General features: G+C 39.3%; 1 protein-coding gene across 12 annotated transcripts in view; it reads right to left on the bottom strand.

Moving 5' to 3' along the window:
• The window catches only part of ZNF423 (zinc finger protein 423), a 334,537-nt gene that overhangs the window by 14,207 nt on the left and 292,661 nt on the right, over positions 1 to 27,669 (bottom strand). For 11 of the 12 annotated variants that reach the window (XM_073307686.1, XM_073307690.1, XM_073307693.1 and 8 more), the window contains 2 exons: positions 20,221 to 20,352; positions 18,193 to 18,308 (listed from right to left, as the gene is read on the bottom strand). The exons of the other annotated variant lie outside the window; for it this stretch is intronic. In XM_073307686.1, the coding sequence (XP_073163787.1) occupies positions 18,193 to 18,308; positions 20,221 to 20,352 (248 nt within the window). The remainder of the gene's footprint in view (positions 1 to 18,192; positions 18,309 to 20,220; positions 20,353 to 27,669) is intronic. 12 annotated transcript variants of the gene reach the window in all.

Below are 27,669 nucleotides of genomic sequence, written 5' to 3'. Positions count from 1 at the left end.
ACCCAAGGCAGGCCCTTTCGAAGTTTTCTAAGAAGGCCTCAGTATCATCACCTGCCTTGTAGGTGGGGAACTTTCTGGGATGGGAAGTGGTACCTGGAGAAGGATTGCTAGGGTTTGTTGGTATATTCTGCTGGGCCTTTATCCTCTCCATCTCCTCCACATGCTTCCTTGCCTCCATTTCCCTCTTGGGGCAGCCTCCTGTACCTCCTTCTCCAGCCGCATGAGTTCTATCTGTCTTTCATGTTCCCTTTGTTTTTCCTCAGCCTGAAATTTGGCTAATTCCAGCTGTAGTCGAGCCGAGGATTTGGCCATTCTAACCTCTCTGTTTTTAACTAACTTTACACCCGAGGTTTAGAAATAAACAAACAAAACTTGGCTGTAAAATTTTGCTGTGCTGGAATAGAATACCTATTCTCTGATAGTGATTGTCAGCCTACAGAAAAAGACAATTCCCTTGTCTCTGCTCTGGGCCCAAATTAAAGCAAAAAACCTCCAACTACTTGGAAACCTGCTTACCCAGCCCAAAGAAAAAAAAAATTTCTTTTCAAACCTGTGCTCCTTGTAAAACAAAAAAAAAATCAAAATCCTAAAAAAAAACCCCTGCCACTTTTGTCTCCAGGCAAATGGGTAGAGCACACACCCCCTATTTACTTTTAGGAAGAAAAGAAAAAAAAAACCTCTGGGTTGGAAGACTGTGAATTTCCCTGCAGGAGTTAAGTACCCTGCCTCCAGGCAAAGAAAACCTGCAATTCACAAGATAATCCCCTTTTGTCTCTGCTTGGCCACAAAGCAGAGAGAAACCAAGCTGCTTTCAGTTTCAAAGCTGCTTTCTGGACTTCCTAAAAATTCCTTTTTAAAATCTGTATTTCTAGTTCAAAAAATCTCAACTGGATCTCAAAATGATTTCAGGTTAATCCCACCACTGTGCCACCATGTCACGGTTCCTCCCCCACTCTGAACTCTAGGGTACAGATGTGGGGACCTGCATGAAAAACCTCCTAAGCTTATCTTTACCAGCTTAGGTCAAAACTTCCCCAAGGTACAAAATATTCCCCCCGTTGTCCTTGGACTGGCCGCTACCACCACCAAACTAATACTGGTTACTGGGGAAGAGCTGTTTGGACGCGTCCTTCCCCCCAAAATACTTCCCAAAACCTTGCACCCCACTTCCTGGACAAGGTTTGGTAAAAAGCCTCACCAATTTGCCTAGGTGACTACAGACCCAGACCCTTGGATCTGAGAACAATGAAAAAGCATTCAGTGTTTTACAAGAAGACTTTTAATAAAAAATAGAAGTAAATAGAAATAAAGAAATCCCCCCTGTAAAATCAGGATGGTAGATATCTTACAGGGAAATTAGATTCAAAAACATAGAGAACCCCTCTAGGCAAAACCTTAAGTTACAAAAAAGATACACAGACAGAAATAGTTATTCTATTCAGCACAATTCTTTTCTCAGCCATTTAAAGAAATCATAATCTAACACATACCTAGCTAGATTACTTACTAAAAGTTCTAAGACTCCATTCCTGTTCTGTCCCTGGCCAAGACGACTACAGACAGACCCAGACCCTTTGTTTCTCTCCCTCCTCCCAGCTTTTGAAAGTATCTTGTCTCCTCATTGGTCATTTTGGTCAGGTGCCAGCAAGGTTACCTTTAGCTTCTTAACCCTTTACAGGTGAGAGGAGCTTTCCCCTGGCCAGGAGGGATTTCAAAGGGGTTTACCCTTCCCTTTATATTTATGACACCCCAGAAGGTCATCTAGTCCAACCCCCTGCTCAAAGCAGGACCAATTCCCAGTTAAATCATCCCAGCCAGGGCTTTGTCAAGCCTGACCTTAAAAACCTCTAAGGAAGGAGATTCTACCACCTCCCTAGGTAACTCATTCCAGTGTTTCACCACCCTCTTAGTGAAAAAGTTTTTCCTAATATCCAATCTAAACCTCCCCCACTGCAACTTGAGACCATTACTCCTCGTTCTGTCATCTGCTACCATTGAGAACAGTCTAGAGCCATCCTCTTTGGAACCCCCTTTCAGGTAGTTGAAAGCAGCTATCAAATCCCCCCTCATTCTTCTCTTCTGCAGGCTAAACAATCCCAGCTCCCTCAGCCTCTCCTCATAAGTCATGTGTTCCAGTCCCCTAATCATTTTTGTTGCCCTTCGCTGGACTCTCTCCAATTTATCCACATCCTTCTTGAAGTGTGGGGCCCAAAACTGGACACAGTACTCCAGATGAGGCCTCACCAATGTCGAATAGAGGGGAACGATCACGTCCCTCGATCTGCTCGCTATGCCCCTACTTATACATCCCAAAATGCCATTGGCCTTCTTGGCAACAAGGGAACACTGCTGACTCATATCCAGCTTCTCGTCCACTGTCACCCCTAGGTCCTTTTCCGCAGAACTGCTGCCTAGCCATTCGGTCCCTAGTCTGTAGCTGTGCATTGGGTTCTTCCGTCCTAAGTGCAGGACCCTGCACTTATCCTTATTGAACCTCATCAGATTCCTTTTGGCCCAATCTTCCAATTGGTCTAGGTCCTTCTGTATCCTATCCCTCCCCTCCAGCGTATCTACCACTCCTCCCAGTTTAGTAAGTAAAAGAGCTGTAGGAAGAACCTTACATTTCTTACATGTAAAGGGAGGTGTACACATTTAATTACTATTGTCAGAAGCACATGAAAATGGACTATTTTTAGAACTCCTACACTTACTCTCCCCTCCCCATCGTTTCCATCTGACTGAGTACTGGAGTTTTTGTTTATCCGAAGTGTAGAAAAGGGACTACAGAATCCCAGCCCACTGTTCTGTGGACAAGAGTTGGCTCTTTAACCTCAGCTTGGACAGTCCAGAATTTTCTTGGGGCGTTGATGTTTCCTATTCACCAACGTTTGAAGTCCTCAGGAATACTTACGCATACAAAGAGCTGGCTTCTGAGTTTAGCTACGTGGGCAAGCACCACGGCACACATTGTAATCATAAGCTCCTGCACCTGCACAGACAGTAGTTCCTCGACTAAACATGCAGCCATACGTGCCTGGTTTGCTTGTTTGTTGCTCAGACAGGAAACCAGCCTCCAAAATTGTATTCATGAACCCAACATCTCAATTCAAAACTTTTCTAATCTATGGAGGCCATGCACTCACCTTAAAAGTGTCACAGACACAGACAGACACTCACAAGACCTCTCACTGCACTATGCCAAAGACTTTAGCGGCAGTTCTGATGCTGATCTCTTTTTATCCATTTACAGGTCCAACTCGGCATTGCAGTATTTCAAAATCATTTGTGAGGAGGGAACTATTTTCCTGTAATCCTTGTTAGCTATTGTTTGCCAAAATATGTCACTGTGGATCATAGCTTTGTTGATTTATTTGAAACCTATCTGAAGCACATCTTGTTAATGTCTCTGTGATCTAAGGCAAATTACATTGCTGAAGCCAGTTAATTGTTCATTTCTTTGAGGGCTGGCATCATCATTACAGTACTCTTTGTGGTGGATCTTCTTCACACATGCAGTAATTCTGTAATTTGGTCTATAATCTTGGATTTAGTTGAGACCAGTGCTCGTATATTCCTTTTATTCTAAAAAGACTTACAGCTATAGGCATAGTTTGACTTCTGTATTGGAGGGGGAGGGGGGACAGCTCCAGTCAGGCCAATGGGCTGCATGTCGGGGGCAGCAAATTCTGCGCCTCTCCGAGGCTTGCAGTTTGTGGGGTAATGCCGCTTGACCCTCCCCACACTATGCCCACACTTATAGCGGGGGAAAGAATTCTACATAGAACCTTTTAAACTCATCAGTTGAAATGCACAGACAAATAGACAAATGCACAGCTGTGCTGAAGGTACATTTCTATGGGAATAGAAACCAACAAACGCCAGGAAATGCAGCACTGAACCTAAAATGGTATTCTTAACCTGCTCAGTTGTTCCTCGGTGTCATAGGAGTGGCTGAACAGCAGTTGATTTTGCTGTAGCTCATTTGCTGAAAATCTTAGGTACAGTTCAGCTGAACATGAGGATAAGGAACAGAGTTTCAGCCTCAACTATGAGTTTTAACACATTTATTATATTTGGTCACACACAATGTTAAAGAGACAAATTCTACAGTTTTCACTCAGGCAATGTCCTTACTGATGTCAATGGGAATTTAGTCTGAATGAGAACTGCAGAATTTGGCCCACTGGGACAAATTCAGCACTTGAACAAACAGGTGCAAGAGCACTGACTTCAAAAGAGTTATGTCCACTTACATCAAGGCTATAAAACATGACAGTTCCTTCATCTGCAACTTTTTTAAAAGCAGCAATTAAATTAAATCTCCATCTAATGGAATATTGATATAACAGACTTGGATCATGGATTCATTTTTCTTGAAGGCAGATAAACATGAATCTATATAATTTGGTATGCATGTATTGTTATATTTGATGTGATGCATCATCTTGGATATATTGGCTCTTTTATTACAATTAAGCACAATTGCAGGTTTCTAACTTCAAAGGTCTCACGTACTAAGGGATATAAACTTCCCCTAATAGAACAGTCTGTATGCTACCAAATAACCAGGCCTCAGTCCATAAAGTACTTTACATGCCTCCTCTCCGCTAGTGTATGTGCAGGATGAATATAGAAACATACAACCATAATTGTGATCAGCATTCTGTTTGCCTGATTCAGCCAAATGAACTCAAAGGGGCTACTTGTGTGAATAAGGCAAGCAGGACTTGGTCACGTGTGTTTAATAATGGGGCCAAAATATTTCTGAGACAAGATGTCCCCACCAAGACACCACAAGACAAAACAGTGATGAGATATCGTCTTGATGGAATGTATGACAAGATGGCACAAAAGCCATGTACAACTGTATCCTTGAAAAGGTCCATTTTTCCAACTAACGCTGTCAAGTTACCATGTGTTGTTACTCTTAGGAAAAGCTGATTTCTTCATGATAGCCGCTTTATTTTAAAAAGTAATCACTACTGACACAATAAGCTCTAAACAGGTGTGAGGAACAAGAGAGTATATATATATAATTTGCATTTATATCCAAATTCCAGTTGTGTATTATCTATCTAAAACGATCCATGTTCTTTGGAGATGTTACAACAATTCTGTGTTGGTTAAGTATATATCATACAGAATATTGCTAAGCATTCCATTAATTTTAAAACTTGCAAAGACAGAGCAAGTTGTTACCTATCAGTCCATTAGAGTTTATCGTATAAATGCGGGTCACTGCACATATGCACCAAGCCTGTATATTAAACATTCCCGGGCCATTTTTGTTTAAGGAAACCAGACAATGCAGAGTAAGCATAATCTTCAAACAAATTATGTTTCCTGCACTATTTCTGCTTTTCTATTCCCTCACTCCGCCCACCAGATCCAAGCATCACACAGAACTATTTCCTCCCCAAATGTATTTTGTGACAACAAAGTATTTATTAAGAAACAGTATTTTATCAGCATATTTTGCAAACACTTTCAAACTATTTAAAGTTACTTTCAAAAAAGTGTATCGCTCTGGGGTGGCTCCAGTTTTAACCTGAAGATACAGTATGTCTATGGGTATATTAAAATTCTCTGAAAATAGATGGTTAAAATGGAAAGACTGACAGAGCTTTGGTGGCAAAAACATCAATGTTGAAACAACTCCACTGGCTAAATACAAACCCAGAGGTAAAAGAGCAAGTTACCGAGCAACTTTTTAACTGCTCCACCTCCTTTTGCTCTCTGTGACCCTAACTATCAGAGTACCCTTCTTCCTGACCTCCCACCATGCCGGCCTATACTATAGCCACCATCCTTCCAAACAATGAGAACTGGCTAAGAACTTCTTTGAAGGCAGTCTGTACTCTTTAAATCAGATGGCGAGGCTGCTGCTGAGCAATGTGACACAAGGCAAGGTGCTCCTTTCTTGTCTTCTCGGCCCAGCATCCAGGGATGAATATGTTATTTCCATAGCAGTCTCATGTCATGAAAGCTTGGGGAGCCAGAGCCTGGCGTTCAAACCCAAGTCTTTTGCTAGCCAGTGCAGAGATACCCCCAAAGCCTTTTAGTTTTTAAATGCACCTATTTTTACAATACTTTCTAATTGTAAAGGTATCTGAAATCCCCATGACCATCACAGCATTAGGAAATAACAGTATGACTGAGATCAATCCAGGATTTTCTGTGTCAAGTTTAGGCCTCAAAGCTAAAACACACACATTATTTTCAAAATATGTTGGGATAAAGAAGATGGTTACCATAAACTTATTATCTGACTGGGAAAAATAATATAGAGGACAAAACAAACAGTATTTTCCCTCCCTCCAGCTGTTTTTTAAATCAAATCATTTATTTCTCCCGGATATAAATTTCAGATTTAAATAAAATCCCAAACCTTAACGATACCACATAGTAGAGTCTACAGCAGCATAGTAGCACTTTTAATTTTGGGAGGTGGAGGTTTAATGTGTTGTAGTGTTAACTATTAACCTTAAATTCTATTGCAAGAAATAAAACCAATAAGAGGGTTGTTGATAATAGATGCAAATATCTAGCTATGTGTGTATCAATCTCATACACAGAGTTAAAAATACCTGGCCACTGAAAAGGATTTTCTCAGTCCACCGGGGTTTAGCTATGTTGAGATTGAGATGTTTATTTTTTCCTGCAGCAGTGTTGGGAATTTCTTCTAGAATATTTTGCCATCTTGCTTTTAAGTCAGCAACATATCTGTATATTTGAACACCAAGAACCTTATTATACATAGGAAAGCCCTGCAATTATGAACACAACCAATATTTCCCTCATCTCTCCCAAAAAGAACAAAACAAAACAAAAACAAACCCAAACCAGAAGTTCAAATACTGCTGGTCTGAATGTTACTGTAAAAAATCCAGAGGATACATTCATATTAACTATTTCAAACATATCTATTTGCATACAGACTGACGATTAACTGATACTGATGAATCCACTAAAATGTAATTCCAAGTCCACCAGCATCTGTCCTCTTCTAGAAATAAAGTTAATGCTTTTCAGTACCTGTGAGGCTTTTGAATGTCTATTTCCAGTGATGTAAGGTTTGGTTTTAGTTCACTTGGCAAAAATAAATAAATAAATAAATAAAATAAAAACAGCAAGTGCCTTTTCTTTTAAAAAGGTCAAATTGAGCTTTTTAAAGAACAAGCAACATTTTAGCAAGCCAGACAGGACAAAAGCCAATCAGATAAATGGCCTGTGTAATGATTTTAGAATGAAGGATGCCTCGGGTTTCTTGAAAGGGCTATAGTATAGGTCTTGGCACAAACAATCTGATATGTTCAAGCTTACATCTCTTTTACTGCAGACAAGAACTTCACTAAAATAGATAAATAATGAATGTGGCCAGGGATCTCTGCTGGTACTACGGCTGGTTCTGCAAGATGCTGGAACAGAAACACAGAATGCTCCATGTTTTTGTTATTAATGAATCCTTGTTCTCCTACAATAAACACAGCATATTTGATCTGAAATGGCTTCTGCAGCACATACAATATAAGTTTCAGCTCTCCAAAAGTGCCAGCAAATTGCAGAAAGATAAGTTACAAAGACGTACCTAATTTGCTGTGATGAATTGTGTGCATGCTTCAGTGATCAAAACTGCAGCTGAGACCTATTATATGTAATGATCTAGACGTTTCTTGTGAAAACACTCAGGCATATATTGTTATGTCTGGACAAGCAACCTAGTTTTGCTCTAGCAGCAAGCAAATGAAGGGACTGCTCTTTCAAAAGCATGCTACACACCAGTTTCCATGAGCTATTTAACCAGAGAGGTGGAACAAGCTCCAGTAGTTCCTTAAATTATGTGTATGTTCTACCCCTTCAAATGTACAACTCCATGATCCTTTAAAAATCTCAAATAATTTTTTAAATTATAACGACACCTACAGGAGGAACCAGAATTAATCAACTATTAGACCACAAGCTATTTGTTACAGTAGCCAGGAAAGAAACAGAAAATCACAGCAGTAGCTTTGTTAGATATCCCCTCTTCTTTCCACCACTGGATGGACAGAGGTGTAGACACAGGGGGAGAATTTGTAGAAATTTGGAGAGAAAACAGTGGCTCAGTTTTATTAGAAGTCATCTAATTGCAGGTCTGAAGAATTTGCTACTTGAAATATAGTCTAGGACTAAAGTAGGGCTCTGACAAAACACCTCCATGCTGGGAAAGGGGAGGAGGTGCACTGCCTGAGCATCAGTACCAGGAAGTATTATGGTTCTCTAAGCCATACTACTCCTGAGTACTGGAGGGAAAACACTGGGTACCAGGACCTGCTACTCCTTTAAATGGACTAGCCAGTGCTCCTTCACAGTTTTATCAAGCTAGTCCCCTCACCAGCAGCAGGTGCCAGCTGTCATCCTCACAGTCCCACCTGCAGCTATCACCCACAGCCCCGCTATGGGTAATGGGTGTCTCCTGTGTGAATGTGCAATGGACGAAGCAGGAAAAGGGGTTCCATGCAGAGGCACGTATTATTTGACCCACAGAGTGAGATGATGACCTTATGATTAACATACAGGCCTGGGAGTTAAAGGATCTGGGTCTATGTCTGGCTCTGCCAAAAAAATTCCTCAGTGGGTTTGGGCAAGATACTTAACTGCCACCCTGATTTGTAAACTGGGGATAACATTGACCTAGGAAAGGTCCTGAGAAATTTAATTCATTAGTGTTTGTAAAACACTCTCAGATCCACAGACAGAAGGTGCTGCAGAACTATACGGTAATTTTTTGTACAGATCAGAGGTTTTCAAATGCGGGGCGTACTTCCCCCCACCCCTCAGGGGGATCCAGAGGAATGTTCAGGGAGGCGAGCAGCAATGCCAAGCGAGGCTTTCGACAGCCCTCCATGGCAGGGTGGGAGTACCAGCTCCACCCCCGACTCACATCAGTGGGTCACCCAGCCTGTGGGTCAGTGTCAACATCCGCTGCGGCTGCACCACTTTCTGCTCCCAGCATCCTCTGCACCCAGCATTGGCTCCGCTCCCAGAGACTGTTGCATGAGTCTTGCCACACCCTGAAGACCCGAGAGGGACGGGGAAGGTATTGTGTCTATTTTTGTCTGGGTTGGGAGGGCACAACCAAAAACTGTAATTCAAAGGGGGGGCTCAGCTCACGAAGCCTGAAAACCACTGGTATTGATGAGGATGACTGATAATATTTGTCCCTACAGAGTCAAGAGCTAATTCTTCCTCCCCAGTCAGTCTGATTTCCAATGCTATCATTCACTGTTGAACAAAGTGGAATGAAACACAGGCTAGTGAAACTGTCTCTAGGAGCATGGCTTTTAAAGTACCATTTCATTCCTCTGCTGAGCTGCTATATTCTGTCACACTTGTAATTTGTGATAATGTGGTAGAGTGAAGAAAAGGTGTTGGTTAATTGTTGACATAACAAAATTAATTTTCCATCCATAAACTTTTTCTCCTCTCTCCTGTGAGCTCTGATGCAATGTTACTGACTGGCACCGCTGAAATGCCACCTTGCATTTCTCATAGTTAATTTCTCTCTAAATGTCATTAGTAATTGTTATTGCCAGACCAGAGAGTGCAATCTGGTCTTCCAGAAAAAAAAATCCACCTTTTCATTTCTTCTTCTGGGCCATCTCCATTTGGTCATGAATGGATATTTAATAGTAAAACAGTCCAATGTACTCTAGATGGAAGACATTAGTATACCTGGAAGTGAAACACGCCTGGTTTATTTATTTATTTTCATACTGTATGAATGGATCCTTATTCCACTGATATGAGTACAGAATTATTTATTTAAAGGTTTCTTTAAAACACTTATTTCAAGAGCACTACCAAGTACTATTCAAACAGAGTCCATAAGTTATCGAAGGAAAAAAACCTTTAAAGTATGCAAGCACGCTTTCCCCAGGATATATGTTAGGAGTACATCAAGTATAGTTTTTTGGGTAAGCAATGATTTAAAAATAAAATAAGAGTCTTTTCCATCAACCATATTGTTCTTTTTCTGTCATAAAAGGGATGTGGAAACTCAAATCTAGCTCTGAGCGAGATGAATTTATTACACCCCCCCCCTCATCTATCTAAGTACGCACATGGTCTCCCTCACTGTACTATTGGAAAGAGGCATGTGTGTTTGTGAGGGAAAACCAAACAGACGAATTTTTCACTTATTTCTTGAAGTGTTTAGATCCATGGACCCGATCATCCCTTGTGGCAGTGAATTATATAGTCTAGGTCCAGCTCCTGTGAAAGTTCTCTTTCCAGAGCTCCTGTGCCTCTCCCTTGGTTGGCAGTTTCATACGTCTAGTGGAACACAGCTGTCACTGGAAGCCATGATCACAGAGGAGAAGGAGATCTCTCAGGTACTTAGGGTCACTTTCTGGGAGAGTTGTGAATATCATGACAGAGCCCTTGAACTGGACACTGTATTCAACACATTTGTCTGGGTGTGCATGTGCGTGTATATATATAACCACACACACAGTTGTGTGTCATAGGGTTTACTTTGCAACATATATAAATTATTCTCGCTTAGAGTCAGATTTGCAATTCCATATTCCTTTAACTAAAGGCATCTAAGCTCAGAATTGTCATTTGGATGTTTCTGTCAAGGGACTGTGCTTTCAGTAAATATAACTGATGCATATACATTGTCTCTTGGCTGCTTACACTCATGGCCATCTGTTAGGATGGCATGGTGCCTGCTCAAAAGTTGGTTGGACCCTTGCCCTAGGGCATAGATGACAGGCAACAATAGGTTTAGATGGGCAGCCTAAATAGCAGTTCCAAGTGCCATCTCTCCTGTAGGAAGTCCCTTCTCTCTGCCAGCACTGCCACATTGGAACTACATGCCTCCTTACACTTGATCACACATGTTGACACTTGGGTGCACTTCAGTGCATTAATGACTCAACCGATGGCTTTCACCTGACACCCTTTTCTTTCACTCTGCATCACTGCTGGGTATTCTCCACGTGCTAATGTGAAGTTATGTACACTTTGTTAGCCAGGGTGAGTCACACGATAGCATTAACAGTATTTGAAGCAGAGGGACTTTTTATGGTACAGACCAGAGTGCTGAAATACCAGTAATTTCCAAGCTCAGTCTCAGGTGAATCTTTGTTAGCCTGAGAGCTCACACTGGATCTTGCTGAAATGACACAGGAGATGCCATATAATGCAGATTTTTGATATGCTGATCAGAATCTTCTTTGAGTAACTAAAGGATAAATGATGCGTTCCTTAACCAAATCAGGACACAAGACAATTCAAGATCTCTGCAACCTTCTCTGTTCACAGCTAGAAGGGGGCAAGGACAGTGAACAGGCAATACATGATCTGTTTGTTCCAAGACTCCTTGCCATTGACGCCTGCTTGTGCCAGAGAGGTCATTAGGCATCCATTTACTTATTCACTTGCTCTGTACATTCGTTTTCCTAAAATGTTACCATTCAAGTGATAAAAGAAATCAAAGCTGTCACCTCAGAGACTGAAGAGGAAGTATGTTAGACTCCATCCCCTATCCTTGGAGTTGCAGTGGCACCCAACGATGCCTACTTGATTCACCGTCCTCAGTGAGAACAAAGGAACAGAGACTGAAGCAACAGATTTTGGAGGGGAACTGGGATATGAGCCGGGATATGAGGTTTTATTCTAAGACACAAAGCCAGGCCTCCTCTTTCACTTATATCTGGAAGACAGACTCTATTGGCAGCACACAAAAAAACCCCAGAAAGCAAGACAGAATGCATTAAATAACATACGGAGCAAGTTATGCACCTTCCTGGAGAAGCAGTCAATCAGTGCATGGATGTCAATGTTTTCTCTGAACATGTCAAGTCAGTCCATCATCTTCAGCGCAGATTACCTTCTTGACAATGGATGTGCACACAGAAAGTGTAATGTCTTGTTCCATAACAAAAGCACATTGCCAAGCCACAATGAGGGGCATAGTGGCAAGCACTCTTGGTTTCAGAACTAGGAATAGACTCTAGACGCCAAGCGCAGTGACTACTAATATAAAAGTTACATATTAGTTGGTACAGAGCCAATAAGTATACTCCTCAATAACTCATGCCCATATTTCTTAAATTTGGAAATTAATGATGGGTTTCACCAGCACCAAAATAAGTATTTGGAGCCAATGACATGTTCCTCCTCAACTGAGCATATACCTGCACTCTGAAAACCAGAGACCTAATGACAGTTTTCTTTCCAATCTGGACAATATATCATAAACAGAACTTCCTTTTTTGCAATACTTAAAGGATGTGCAGTCAGACAGACTAAATATGATGGGTATGCGCCTAAAGCACTTTTAATTTTTAATTATTGTTAGTTATAATTATCTGACTGAAAGCCCAGTGATATGACTGGAATGGGTCTTGTTTTTCTTGTAATTTATTAGTTTTATAACTAATAATGATTAAACATTAAAAACGCTCCAAGCACATTGGCTAATCAACTTGTTTTAACACTAACCAAGTCTGCTACAGTACTGTCTGGTTCATTTGTCTGATTTTAGAGGAAGACTGACGTTCTGATAGCAGGAAAAATGTATGAATTGCTAGGTCTTAGAGAGCCCACCGATAGTTGAAAGACAAAGATGGGATTTCTGTTTTAAAGAAACACACACCTCACCTGAAAAAACAGCAAAATTGTGTACTGAATTAATTAATGCCTTCCACCAAATTAAGAAAGAATTTATTATGGGTCGTTTCCAGAAAGAGTTTCCTGGGGTTTAATATCTAAGCCAAGCACAAACTGTAAAACACAGCACGAGGATCATAAAGGAAAGTGCTACCTTTTTGCCACACTCACAGCTCAGGTTCTAGGATGGTGTCAATTTTTTTTTTTTTTGAGCAAACAGTACTTCAGCCAGGTGTTTTGTGAAACCTCCTCAAACAATTCAGGCCTGGGTTTACATCACTGATGCAATTGGGAGCTTTATTCTCAATTTCTGAAATGTTTGCATGTATAGAGAGGGCCGTTTGGAAGAGGATATCATAGCATTTTACAAAATGTTTAATTAAGCCTCACCACAGCACTGAGAAGTTGGTAAGTACTATTACCCCCATTTTCCAGACCTGAAACAGAGACATTAAATGCTCAAGGGGACAGAGCAAAATGATAAAGCCAGGAACAGAATCTAGATTTTGTAACTCTTATATTTGTGCGCTGATTACTAAGGGCTAAGTTGAGCTTTTAGGTTCAGCCCTAAGAAGGGGGAAGAATGCAGCTGTGATGCTCCCAGAGGAAGAAACTGGGCTTCTGAGAGGCTCAATTCCTGCCCTCTTGCTCTGGAGGGCAGCAGAAACTTTGCTGCAATTCTTTTCAGGGCAAAGCCTGGTCCCCCACTACTACCCAGCCAGCTCCACTGGCTGCTGGATTGCGGGGGAGCCATGACTTCCCTCCACTCCTCACCCTGATCTCCTGCTGTACCCAGAGACACAATCAAAGGAAAACTGATGTGGCTATATAGCTACACTACCTTATCTGGCCCAGTTAGACCAAGCCACAATCGAGCCCAAGATTATTAGCATCATAGGAATCAGAGATTTATTAGATCGAGTAGTTCCATTAACAGGGGCAGGATATATCCCCTCTCTGGAGGACATATCAGATATTTAACTGACACTACCCTCCATTATATATGCAAAGACAGATTATTTTTCCCCTTTAAGGAAGCCGTTTTAGAGCCTAATCCAAAGCCCACTGAAATCGATGGACTTTGATGGGCACTGGATCAAGCCCTTAGAGAACATTAGTGACAAATCATTGTTAATATAATGAGTGCAGCTTGTGTGTAGCAATTTCTGCCAGTTTATGGCTTAAACCTGCAGCTTTTGATATACGCTGAAAAGGAAAAAACAAATGATGATGCTAGCCAATGGGCCATGGCATCCTCTTTCCTTTGATGTGTTGACATTTAAAGGAACTTGGCACTTAAAATTACAGAAAAATCTTCCAGTGAAGCTCCCTTAATTCAGTGGTTTGACTTATCTTCAAATCTGAACAGAAAGGAAAGCCTCTCTTTCCGAGCAGGCACCTGCACTAGGAAGGAACTGGCAGATACCTTGTTAGCGCAGTACCTGGATTATTTGTGCATTGTTTATTATATCCCTTGCTTTAGTTTTCATCAATTGTAATCATTTAGAGGGAAATGGTATGATTAGCAGCACACAAGCAAACAGCTGGAATTAATCCTTTAAATACAAATATTTTATTGGTTATGCCATGGCTCCTTGGAAAAACAGTGGTGCAAAGAGCACAGATGAAAACCCTCCTTGAGTTTCCTCTAAAAATCACTATTCATTCACAATTTGCTTAATGCAATTCTTAGTGCAAGCAATTAAGAATTTAGATTTCGCAACTCGGCTTAACAACACAAGTTTAACTATCAACACCCAACATGTGTCATGATTTCAGTCTGTCTTCTAACTTGGCAGGGTTCCCTACTTCAGTATAAGTCTAAAGACTACCATTTCAGGGGGCAAAGTACTTTCACTAGTTCGTTTCCAAAGTATGGCTGTGCTGTACACTATTTCAGCTTTGGCAGGGCAGTACATTAAAGGCACACTCAGCAGCTAATGATTAGTTTGTAATATAGGTCCTAGAGATCATCCTCTGTTTCACAAAGGCTTCTTTCGTCTCTCTGTAGTATATAGTATTATAGGTTATGCGTAAATTTACTTCTATTAAGTGTCATTAAATGGAAAAAATATTTAAAAGGCATGAGACTTTCATCACATTCATAGATGTCAAAGCTTGACTAGCTATCATCCTGAGCGTTCAGAGTGTATAATATTGCACTAATTTGCTCCTAAATGCTCAGTATAACCATACATCTGCTATTTTGTTTCACCATTGTTTTCCACCTAGAACGGCATATTCCATTGTTTTGTATCTACCCTCTCTTATGTGGGACATCTTTACACACTATAAATCATAATGTATTTATCCTTACAATGTTTTCCATTTTCCTTTTTATGGTGGAAGTGCTGCAATATTAAACAAGCAGGACCAAATTCTATTCTTTGTTACATGGGCGTCTATGAAGTTACTCTGGAATTACACCAGGGTAACTGAGAACAGGATCTTGTCTTTGTGGCTCCACCTGACTCCCTGCAACTTCAAAGCTCATATATTAAAATACAACCATTAATTTAGAAATGAAAAGGGTGCTTTGAAAAGTGCTACCGATGCAGCAACTTGAATTTTTTTCCAAACTATTGAAATGTGAATTTGAAATGACAATCTCCCTTTCTAACAAGGTCCATATATGCCCCTTTATGTCATACTGTACCTAAGGAATCTACTTAAAAATAGTCACACAGCAGCAGGGCTAACTTATGGCATGCCATTACAGTTGCAAAATTAATTACGGTAGTTTTTTCTCCCAATATATGCACCTCTCCCCACTCTCCTCCCTTTTTCCTGCCCTCTGTAACCAAAGGGGCTCAATGGAAAGTTTTTCCTTGTAATGTAATACTAAGATTTTTTACATATGTCAGTGGTTTCACAAAAAAATACAATAAAATAAAATAAAACAGAACAAATCTGATTCTGACTTAAAATGAGTTATTCCTAATTTACACCAGTTGGAAAGCAAGGTTAGAATTGAAAAGTCAGATTTGTCAAGCATAACTGTTTGATGGACGGAGACTGTAACATACAGGAGAAATTGCACTGCTAAGAGACTAAAATATCTATGCACATTAAACTGTTATTAGCAGCTAAACAATTGGCTCACCAAGTAATACTAAATCTTCATTTCTCAACTAGCAGAGAAAAATTTAATAAACAGCCAAGGAATTTAAAACAGGCAACCTACAAATAAGCAACTGATGAGTTAATCATGCTAAATAAGGTTGCTAGTTCAAAAGTCTTCATAACTAATGTATTCACATACTCTGTGCCTTGCTTGGCTCAGTTATTTCAATCAATAAAACCCCCTACTTCAAGTAAACACCCTATTCTGAGTCACCACTAAATTCATGAGTAAAATGTGCAGTTAAACATTGAATTTTCATTCAGCCAACACCATTTAAAATTACTTGTATAATTATTATGAACACAGGAATTTTAAATGCACACATATCCTGTGTAAAAACTGAAAATTACAATTATGATTCAAATTTATTGGATGAAAGCTGCTATTTGCATAGGTTTTGCTATGCACAACACTTCAGAATACGAACACTATGTAATTAAAATGGTTAATTGCAAAAAGCAATTGGTTGTTAAGACTATAATTTAACAAGGTTCTCTGTATCTGACCATCTGATTTAAAAGGTTAATGCAGTGACCTAGGAAGCCATTGCACCCATTTTAATTGTGCTGGCATTTTGACCAAAGACCACTTTAAATGAAAAAGGGGAGGGAAAATCCAAGCTCGCTTTGTAAGCCAATATTATCTTCTAAAACCTACACAGTGAGAAATCACAAAAACAAAATTATTAATTAAAATATTAACAAGGTATAGTTAAAACTTTTGTACACTTATGCAAATGAGATTGCTAGAACAAGGGAACGAAGAGATTCCCCTGGGAGAAAAAATATAAAATCAACAAAGTGAAAAGATCAACCATCCTTCCACTGCATGACAGCACGACACAAGAGGCAGCAACTTGGGAATTCAGCAAGATAAATAAAAACCCTCCAAAGTTTAAGTAAATCATGGTTTATAAAGCTAATAGATTTAAATGAGGCATACAGCATCATTCTATAAAAAGATTACATTTACCAGGGGACAGGAGCAATATTTTGGCAGAAATTCTAAAAAGGTAAAATATTATGATAAGGAAGGCCAGACTGAGAACCTCTGTGTATCTGTTTAAAAGTTAAAGCTCTGGTAGTCAATTCTCCTATGTGATAATTAGATATGCAGGGCTTTTCTCTGCTGCTAGATTAACACAAAGTTACAGCACTATGATAGGTTCTCTGCATTTCAACGGGTTTAACACTGAAGGTCAAAACTTAATTTTAAGCATAATTGATTCAACACTAACCTGACCTATGAGGACAGATTTTAAAAACTGGGCATGTTTAGTCTTGAGAAAAGAAGACTGAGGGGGGACGTGATAACAGTCTTCAAATATGCTAAGGGCTGTTATAAGGAGAACTGTGATCAATTGTTCTCTGTGTTCACTGAAAGTAGGACAAGAAGTATTGGGCTTAATCTGCAGCAAGGGAGAATTAGGTTAGATATTTGGAAAAACTTTCTAACTCTCAGGGTAGCTAAGCTCTGGAATAGGCCTCCAAGGGAGGCTGTGGAATCCCCATCCCTGAAGGTTTTTAAGAACAGGTTGGACAAACACCTGTCAGGGATGGTCTAGATTTACTTGGCCCTGCCTCAGAGCAGGGGGCTAGACTTGATGACCTCTTGAGGCCTCTTCCAGCCTTATACTTCTATGATTCCCAACACTGCTCCTTAGAACTCCTCCAGTAGTTGCCCTGAGGGAGCTCCCAGAGCCCTTGTGCCTGAGGCAGACCTACTGCCTCCAGAAGGGCCAGGGGAATCTGGATCTGCGCAGTCTTTTGAAAAAGTGCAATGCATACTTCTGTCTCACACGCACACTTTGGGAAGGCTGAAATCAATGGAGCTGCATCCACTTATGCCAGCAGTGAAATTGGACCGTAGTGCCTAGTTTTAACAATCTGCTACATACTACTATGCCTTTGCGGCTGTGGCTGGTCTGATTAGAATTCTATGTTCAAGTAGCACGTACATTTTGCTCTTGTACCTAGATAGGTACGATTCCTTTACTTTTTACTTACACTGGGGAAGGAGGAATGTCATAACGTTAGTTTAGTCTTTGTGTGTTAATCATTCCCTACATTATTAATAGAGAAAAAGAAATTATTTACATAGTGCTTCATGTAGACATGTCAGTATGTAGCAATGCTACTGTCAAGAGAAATACTCATAAAGAATCATGATATCTGTCTTGTCTTATTTTATGCCAGCCAGGCTCAGAGATCCCTTTCTCCTGATAGCTCCCATGGGGAGAGAGAGAAAGAGAGAGTAGGAAAGTTTGCTGCTGTTGCAAAGAGGGAGGGAAAACCATGGTTATAAATTGGTTAAAGAAATGGTCTAAAAGCCGAGCAGTGATGAGAGGGTTATTACATACAAACAAAATAATTGCTGTCAGTTTGCATTTACTCATTTCAAAAACATACCTGAAGTTCTGTCTGAAAGAAGAACTTCTGTGGGCACTGGGAACAGTCATAAATTTTATCCTCCTGCCCATGGACTGCAAAGATATGCTGCTGCAGTTTGTTTGCCTGTACAAAAACTGAAATAATACAGTGTAATCAGAGGTTAAGTTTGCTTTAGGTAACTTCTTCCCCATATTTGCTGCACATGTATTATGGCTGTAATCCTAAAAGGTCCAATGATATTTATCAATAAATCATCAATATCTGTTTCAGTACAATTATCCTGCAAGAGTGAACAATATTAATAATTTAAGTTTTAAAGAATGATGTTTAGCTTAGTTATAATAGACTCTAAATATCATATAGATTTTTGATATTCCACCATAAAGTCACTGCTCTCCATTCATAATTGGATGAACCCAATTGTATAATTGAAAAAAGGGTGTCACCTCTTTTGCAGGGAGCTGTGAGCCAATCATAAGTACATGAGATTTATTTATAATGCAGGAGAATTGAACCAGTAGAGATCTAGGGGGTTAATCCAGAAGATGTGTGACCAATGCAACATTTCTGACAGACTACAAAGGAAGTGTGAACCTGCAGATGTAGTCTGTTGCAAAGACAACCTGTATAACTATTTTGTCCATATAGAATAGAAAAGATAAGATTTTATACCATAAATACTGTTACACCTAAGCATTTTTATAATTTTGAACTGAAAGTTATTCTGATTTTGACTGGTAGAGTTTGGAAATTAAGCACGATGAGTTTATGATTTATTTGGTTAAGATTATTTCCCAGCCTACTTCACATCTCATTTTAGATCAATGTTTATGGGTTCTAGATCTATGCAATATGCAAAAGTAGCTTCTTACTAACTGAATTTAAAGAAATACTATTAAGGATTTATTTCATAGCATGTCTCAGAGGCTAGATCTACACTACTAGGTAGGGGTGTGACTGCCCTGCTCATGTACACGTACTCATGGGAGCCTCATTGAGCTAGCACAGGTATGAACAGCAGTGTAGCTGCAGTAGCATGGGCAACTGAGACAAGGCTTAGCCATGCAGAGTACAGACCTGCCTGAAACTAGTGGGTACATAGTGGGCATGGCTTAGCTCCCATGGCTCCAGAGAGTACGTGTATACAAGCTGAGCTTGCAGTGTAAACAGCCAGAAAAGGACAAATTAAGTCCAAAACTACAAACTGCAGTCTCTCAAACTACAGATCAAATTCTGAGAGGTCATGAGCACCTGCGACTTCCACTGAAGTTAAGGGGGACTGTGGGTGCCGAGTGCCCCTCATGATTCAACCCTTTATTTTTTACTTAGCTCATAGTCACACACATAGGAAATGAAAGACAGATATCATGTACACATCCAGCATTACTTTAACATTTTTCAAATACAAGACGTTCATTGCAATTTTAAAAAAAGCATATAGAGCATTCAACAGATCCTACAGTCGCTTTAACCAAGATCATCCAAATTTGCTTTGCAGAAATAGCTTAAAGTTAACTACAAAAGATGGATAAACAGCAAGATTTTAGATATGTGCTCTACATAGAAAAAACAGGACCTGGGCATATGTATCTGAGGGCAGATTCTGGTCTTACAATGAAAAAAATGAATACAGCAATTGTCCAAACTATACAGTTTTAGGGCTTGATCTTACCAGCCCTTTACTCACATGAGTACTTCCACTGAGAACTGACTACAGGCTAGTTGGGTATGTAAAAAGCACTCACATGAGTGAGGGGTGCACAGGAGTAGGTCCTTATCTCACAAGAACTATCACATTCTACCCAACAAATGTAATTTCAAAAGGGCTGTTATTAGCTTCTTGAGTTTGGGAACTGATGCAGGGTGTCAAAAAATCACGGTGCTGTTCTTCATTCCTAGCTCCAGTTTCAGACTGATGATATTTTAAACGTTTCCAAGCAGAGTATTTTTCCCAGGGAATGGAACACTGTATTTTAAAAATCCCCTGTGTGTCATTTCTAGATCAAGCCATGCACACTGAGGCTTGTCTAGGTCTTACTGTCTTACCTGTGAAACAAACAGGGCATTTGAATGTGCCTCCCATCCCCTCAAAGCTGTGCTCAATCAGGTGACACAGAAGCTTTGCTGGAGAGTCAAACATCTGGTTACACAGCTTGCACTCATGATTGATGCCTTCCTCTGCAAGGTTCAAATGATACAACTTGTTAGTGACACAGCAGATTAGTGTCTGAAATGCAGCAGTCTGCTAGAAATGGTAAAGCTGGATTACACAGCTTCAAGGACCCAAAGACATTACAATTTCTGTGTCCCTATTACAAAAGCACACACAGTCACTTGTACAATGTATTCAGGTGTACAGCCGCAAGTCAAATTTAGGGGCATTTATTTTCAGCTGTGATGAAAGTGATGCTGTGATCAAACCACCAGTAACATATACTCCTGTTTACAGGCTTGTGACAATATTGTACTTTGCACCTTGCATCTTACCACAAAGGCAGAACATTGTTGCTCTGGATATCTATTATTAAACACTCAAACAGCATTTAAAACAAATTGAACAGTGTGAATTCAACCACCACCACTACAAACAGAGTGAATTCCCATCTTCACCTCAGATTACATTGCAAGTATATAGGAGGAGAGGAAGCTATCAGGGAATAGCAGGAATGCAGGGCTAACTCAGCCTTCATTTTATATGTAATGCCTTTTTGAGGTTGAAGTGAGACCACTGATGGCATTTAAATGGCATTTTTAAATTGAATTTTCCTTTCATCTATATTTGTTTTGAACAGATCTTTCATGGAGATGTTCTGAATACAAAGAACCTATTTAAAAATCCCCTTAAATTTTCGCTTATTAATAAACATTCACTATTATTATTTTACCAGCATATTAACCGAATACATTAATTGGTCATTTTTGGTGTTTTGTGCAGTTAGGACATATTGTGTGATATTGGAACAACATTTCAAAAGACGCCCAGAAATACAAATGCAATAATCTGTATTTGGGTGGGGGGAGAGGGGAAGATCAGGGGAGACTGTGTACACAATACCTGTTTTGTGCACGCCAGTAAATATGCCCACAGTTTTTACAAGTGTTTTTTGTAAATACCAGCCAAATATTTGTCTTCTCATGAAAATATATTTTAAAAAATCAAGTTCTGGCCTATGAGATATGCACTACTTTATGTCTTCATCTCAAAATCTCATCGAGTTTACATTTTTAGTTCCAGAATAGCAAGAAATGATTATAGCACTATGAAATAACCTCCTGCTAAATGTACTTTCATCCTTCAAATAATTTGAGAAAGAGCATAGAAAATCTCTGTTTATAATTGCTTTTATATTACCTTTTTATAACCTTAAAATGACTGAACAGAGGAAAATTATTGTTTTCCATAAGGCCTTTGAAACTTAAGGAATCTCAAAGCCCTTACAAAGTAACAAGTTAAATAACAGTAGTATGGTAACAGTGAAAGCAAATGGAGCAGCCATTATGTACTTGTAATAGCTCAGACACACACATAGCCTACATATTAGAACCTGGCTTTTTGTTGAAAACAGGGCCAGCAGGGGAGTGTTGGTGGCATGCAGCTGGAGAGAATTCCCAGAGTACATGTGTCTTAAAGGGCCCTAAACTCACCAAGAGGATATTTAAAAAAATCTGTTAAGTGGTGACTTGTGCAGTAGTGAGCTATGCCTGGGCCATTGTTAGGAGCTGTCTATGCTGCTCCAAAAACAGGTAAGCTCCCGAATTGCACTTATAATTGGTGCTCTGTTCCCCATACTGCCTGTAACACATACAGAGCAGAGAGCAGAATGCTGATGACAAGAAATGCTTGAGGAGAAGAGGCAGCATCAGTGAAGCATGAATGGATAGCTCCTCCCACAGAGGGGATGCCAGGCACCTCTAACATGTAGGGCACGTTTCTCTACCCTGATCTGCACTGTGGTCCTCTATTCATAAAATGACTGCAGAATACGCAATAAAGGCCCTACAGTGTGCATAGCCAGTTTAGACTGGAGGGGGAAATGCTATCCTTTTTCTTTGTAATGTTTCATGGAGAAAGAAGAGGGAGATTGAGGGAGGGGGGTGGGAAGACAGACAGAGGGGATGGGTAGGAAGTAAAAATAGAAAAGGGACAGAAAAGAGAAGAGAAAAAACACTGGTGTGAGTACAGACACCAAGTACTTCTACTCTGCATTCTGACTACTCCAGAAATTCTCTAGATGGCAAAACCGAGAGGTGGAATATTTGCGAGAACACAAGGATTCTATTTTGAAATTTTTGAAATTTCTGATCTGGACAGCCACCAAAGATGGGCAGATATTTAGTATTTAAGTATGAATATGTTTTAAAAACTTCCTTTCCCCCAATCTCCTGTATTATCCAACCTGGCTTCCTAGAAGAGACTCTTGTGTGCCCAGTTTCAGTTCTGTGCAAATCTGCATAGTTTAGTAATAAACCCCATGGGGAAAAAAAGGCAGGAAGATGGCTTTGTGATGGAGATGCTGTAGAACCCTTAACCAAATAGCTGTGAACAACGACAATGCAGTATAATAAACATGTAAAGTACAAAGCTGATACTATGGTAATAGAAAGAATTCCTTCAAATACTGAATCAGAGAAATCATGTTTGACATTCATCTGCTAACTTCCATATACTGTATTATTCAGAAACTCATTCACCTGTAATTCATATACAGCATATGGTCCTGAGTGAGCACTCATTAGGAAAAATGTTTCCTTTGTGGCTAAATACCTATAATTTCAGAAAAATTAAAAATGTGAAATATATGTAATATTCAATATGAGACTGAAATTATATTCTCTGGCTCTTCACATGTTTAATTAGGTAACACTGATTGCATATTTTCTTGGCTGATCCCTGCAGTATTTTACATAGTTAAACCCATAACAAACTAAACCTGGAATGAAAAATAATAAAACATAATAGGTTCCTGCAGATCTGGAAATTGATCCCACTCGAGGCAAGACCTTTTGATTTGCAAATCCACTTCTGAATTATAAGGCCTTCTCCTCACTGGTGGGGTTTTTATTCCACTCCCACAGGAGTCCATTATGTATTTCTTGTGTTTATAAAACTATCCAGGAAGAAAAAAGGGGATGAGGTGGGAGGGAAAGTACCCCGGTTAGCACGACAAACATTTCTCTATTCGTGCACCTGTATCCAAACTATGAAAATGCCCAAAGACACAGAGAGAAATGCTGTTACAATCACTCGCTTCTCAATGGCATTTTAATAGAATTTTACATAGAAACACAGAGTATGCATAGAGATACAGGTGTATCTTTGGAGAATAACTTTCCTGAATTATATAAGATCACATAGGCACATATGAGACAGCTTCATGGTGACAATGCAGCATCTGACAGCCAGCACACCATTCAAGCATGTGCTGGTGGGCTCTAGTAAAAGAAAATATGCCATCATTTCCCTCGTTTTTATTCCATTTTTTTTAACATGACAGGCATCCATAAGAGAGTCCCACATAACTCAAGTGAATTATGCAGCCCTTCTCATTTGAAAATAAAATGCAGATTTTTGCTGCTTGCTTTGCTAGCTCTTCTCCCATTTCTCCTTAAGTGTATCTGTGTGTGGATCCATTGATTTTAACACCAAACAAGCAATACATTGCAAACAAGATTCTAAGGTTTCTTTCCCTTTCCCCCCCTAAGCTCAGAATAATAAGCATTAATTTTACACTTCATTTCTCAAAAAAATAATCGGATGTGCTCTTGTTTAAAACAAGCAGGCCTGCTGGATTCTGTCAGGCTGAAACTATGTCAGGCCAAAAGAGGAACAGAGTGCTTTGTGTAAAAGTATCATGGGGAGATGATAGTATCCTGTAATGTTCTCAGTACCTACTTTTGTCTCCAAAAGCATTTGATCCCTGGCAGACACATACTTATTTCCATACTGGTCTTGAGGGAAGCCAGTAGGAATGAGAGCTGATTATCTGAATCCTGAAGGTGAAACCTGGGTGGTGCCCACTGATGTCAAAGGCAGGCATTTCTATAATTTTTAGGTACATAATTTACTGTTAGTGAGGATTAGTGGGTCGCCCAGACCCAGCTGAACTGCAGTGGTGAAGCACACAGTTTATTGTTCTTAAGTTCAAACGTATTTATGTGATAGTTCTAAATATGCTGATAGGACGCTTAATAGCACTTACATTGTCATTCTGCCCATTTTATAGTGGGAATATGCCTCTCCATAAAGCTATTTCTGTTGCAGCACTGTGCATCTAATACATATTACAACGAGTCTCTAAGCCACTAAGAGAACTGACAATAGCAGCCTCCTGGCGAGGATGCAGTATAATTAATAATGCTGTATTAAACCCATGTTCTGTATCAGCTGCATTTCTAATTATAACTATATTAATGGCAATATAAAACAGTGCATTAACACTGTCATGCAATGACATGTTATCAAACCAATAACAAATGAGAGATTTGAACAATAAAGAGGCACTGTCTTTCCTGTTAGTTAAAACTTCTTTCTTCAACTTGATTTAATAAAACAAAATTCTCCCTTACAGAAGAAAATAAAATAGTCCCAGACCATGTTGTGAAGAAATTTAAGACAATCTGACACTCATTCTTGATAGCAGCATGTAAATCCCACACTGCAGCTCTTCCAAAAAATACTATTATTTCTGCTTCATTGCAGCAAATTACGGTTAAGGGGAGGCTACAGTGAGGCGCACACATCCTGGAGTTACCTATATGTCTAATGAATCTTGATATAGTGAAATGCAGCGTAACCAAACATTAATGTACTATGTCATAAATCTGGTAAAATTAAATGGGGCCCTGTAAGAGGTGCTCTAGTAATAGTAAAAATAAATAGATATTAGAATAAACACATAAAAACATAAACTGAGAAATGGAAGAAACTGTTGTCTATGCAATTCATTTCCAAGTAAAACACTATTTAAAACAAACAAACAAACAATCCAAGCAGTTTACACCATGATGTTATTTAGTCAGTGACTACAAACAGACTAGGAAAACAAATAAATGAAACAAGATCTGATTATAAAGAAAGCCCATTAGCAACCAAAGAATATAGAAGCAGTGTGAGGAAACGAACAATTTCATTCTAGGTGGATGGCACTGTTTTACTATTGATTTGTCATTAACTGCCACGGAGATGAACGTAGAACCAAGCTCTGAGCAAAGAAGCATGTAGACTATAAGCAAAACAGGGTCACAAGCAGGAAACAGCGGACCAACAAATGTTCAAATGAGATTGTTACTACAATGTTAGACATGCAGGCTGATGTTACTTCACCACTACTTGTTACTTAAGAAAGTTTCTTACTGTACAAAATATCTGAGCTATATTTCTCATTTGTATTTTCCTAATTAATCCAGGAGGATATAGTTGCACCCTTCTTTAAACCCCCAGAGAATGCTTCCCAATATCCTTCTGGAGAGATGGGACCCATGTCTTTTCTCCCAAGTGTCTTCAGAAGACACAAATGAGCTCGGCTAGCCTTACCTTGGCACCACTGGGACAAAGACACTCTTCAAAACAGTACCCTGACAATTAAGTAGTCTGGGTTTTGAAAGGCTTGGGATTGATGGCATGGACAGCGAAATATCACTTGGGGAACTGGGTGTAGTCCTCTGAGGGTTGCTTGAGGTCAGTTACTATAGCAACATAGAATGAGCTCAACCTTGTAACTGACCCTTATCTTTTTTTGATCTGTGGGACACTTGGGGCCATAGCTGGAAATCAACTGGAAAATAATTTGGTCACATATCAGACAGAAAACTATTTATACTATTTATCCAGGTAGAGCTGATCTCTCCCTTTGACAACTCTGCTACATTATGAGGCCCTTAATGTTTCTACACTATTCAATAAACTTATGTAGACAATCTATACTTATATACTGTAACAAAATGCAACCACAGGTATCTTTATTGTTGGTTATATTGATATAGTGCCAAATTCTTCTATCGCTCCCAGCTCATGCAATTCCACAGACTTGACTATGTAGATACACATACACCTACACACCTCTTACAGAGTTTAATATTTTAGGGTGGCATCTGCAACTCATATTCTTTTGTGCTTTATCTTGCAGATGATATATGATTCTGCTTTGAAATATATTTTTATGATCTAGAATGGCACAAAACTGATGTCTTTTATGAGCTGAAGATTGGTTAATAAAATCTTGTATTCCTGCTTCATTCCTATGACAATTTTACTATTGTAAGTTTTCAAGGGATGACAGCTGTCCACAGTGCTTAAAAACATTACTTTAATGAAAAATGATAACATGAGGAGTTTTATATTTCTAGATAGTGCATAAGAAAAATCAACAAAATGAATTTGCTTTTGAAGCATATATTTGGCTTCATATCATAAGAGTTCATATCTTCCTTATTTTTCGTGTATATTGAAATACAGCTCTTTATAATGGTTTGACAAAAACAAATTGTGGATATACCCAGCTTTCTGCTGGAGCCCTGCTGGTGAAGATGATTTTGGAAAGCAGTGAAGATATGAAGAGATAAAAATCTCAGACCCTCTTTTCAAATTTCACTAAGAGGGAGCATTCTACTGATCTTTGGTAATAAACTTTCTAACTGCCTTTGTTGTACTCATTACATGGATCTCTACTCCTAAAAAGCTATTCTTTTTCAGACTAAATTAGCCCAAACATACAACAACACACTTTAAACTCTTTTCATTATCCCATGAGACTCCCGAGCTCAAAATATGCAGAGGAATTAGATTCCAAATTATTTATTTGGTAGCATGGAAGTTCATGGTATACACTGTATACAAGTACATGTTAGTAGATTGCAAAATTAAAATGACCATTAAAAGAAGCAGTTCCCAGGGGTCTGAGAATGATACTGTGTAAATTGCTGTGGGATTTCCTACTGAAAGGAACCGCAGACTGACTTCTGAATGTTACTCAAGAATTGATACTTTTCAGTGGCAAGCACTGTTTGTGACTATACTTTACCAAGGAAGAGAATGTTAAAATCACATAAGATGTGTTTTAAAAGCCTCTCTCTTTAACAACCTACTTTTCATATTACACGGAAAGCTTAATGTGGAAGTTCAAAGTTGTGCACCCCAATTTACTTGCTATGTAACTTTATTTCAGATTTAAATATTATGCTCACAACTGCATAAAGTTTAGGATAAATGATATTGCTGCAATGCATTACAGTATCTAGAGTTAATGTCTGTCAGGCTTTCTCTAGAAACCTCTTTTTTTCTGCATGGTTTATATCAATTTTTCCTCTGGGCTGAAGTTATGAGCCTGAGTCTCCTCTTACATCAGTGTAAATCAGGTATAATGAGAGGTAAATGAAGTCCTACACACACACACACACTTAATTTGTGCGAAATTGATAAACCAATAACACTGGCCAAAGTCAAATACAGTACAATTGTTACACAAGCTTCCTCATACTGCACAACTCTGCCTTTTT

The sequence above is a fragment of the Lepidochelys kempii genome, chromosome 12 (genome assembly GCF_965140265.1).
Source record: "Lepidochelys kempii isolate rLepKem1 chromosome 12, rLepKem1.hap2, whole genome shotgun sequence".
In the NCBI taxonomy this organism is placed as follows: Eukaryota; Metazoa; Chordata; order Testudines; family Cheloniidae; genus Lepidochelys; species Lepidochelys kempii.
Note: the sequence above shows the minus strand (reverse complement) of the source record. Positions and strands in the feature narration are given on the sequence as shown.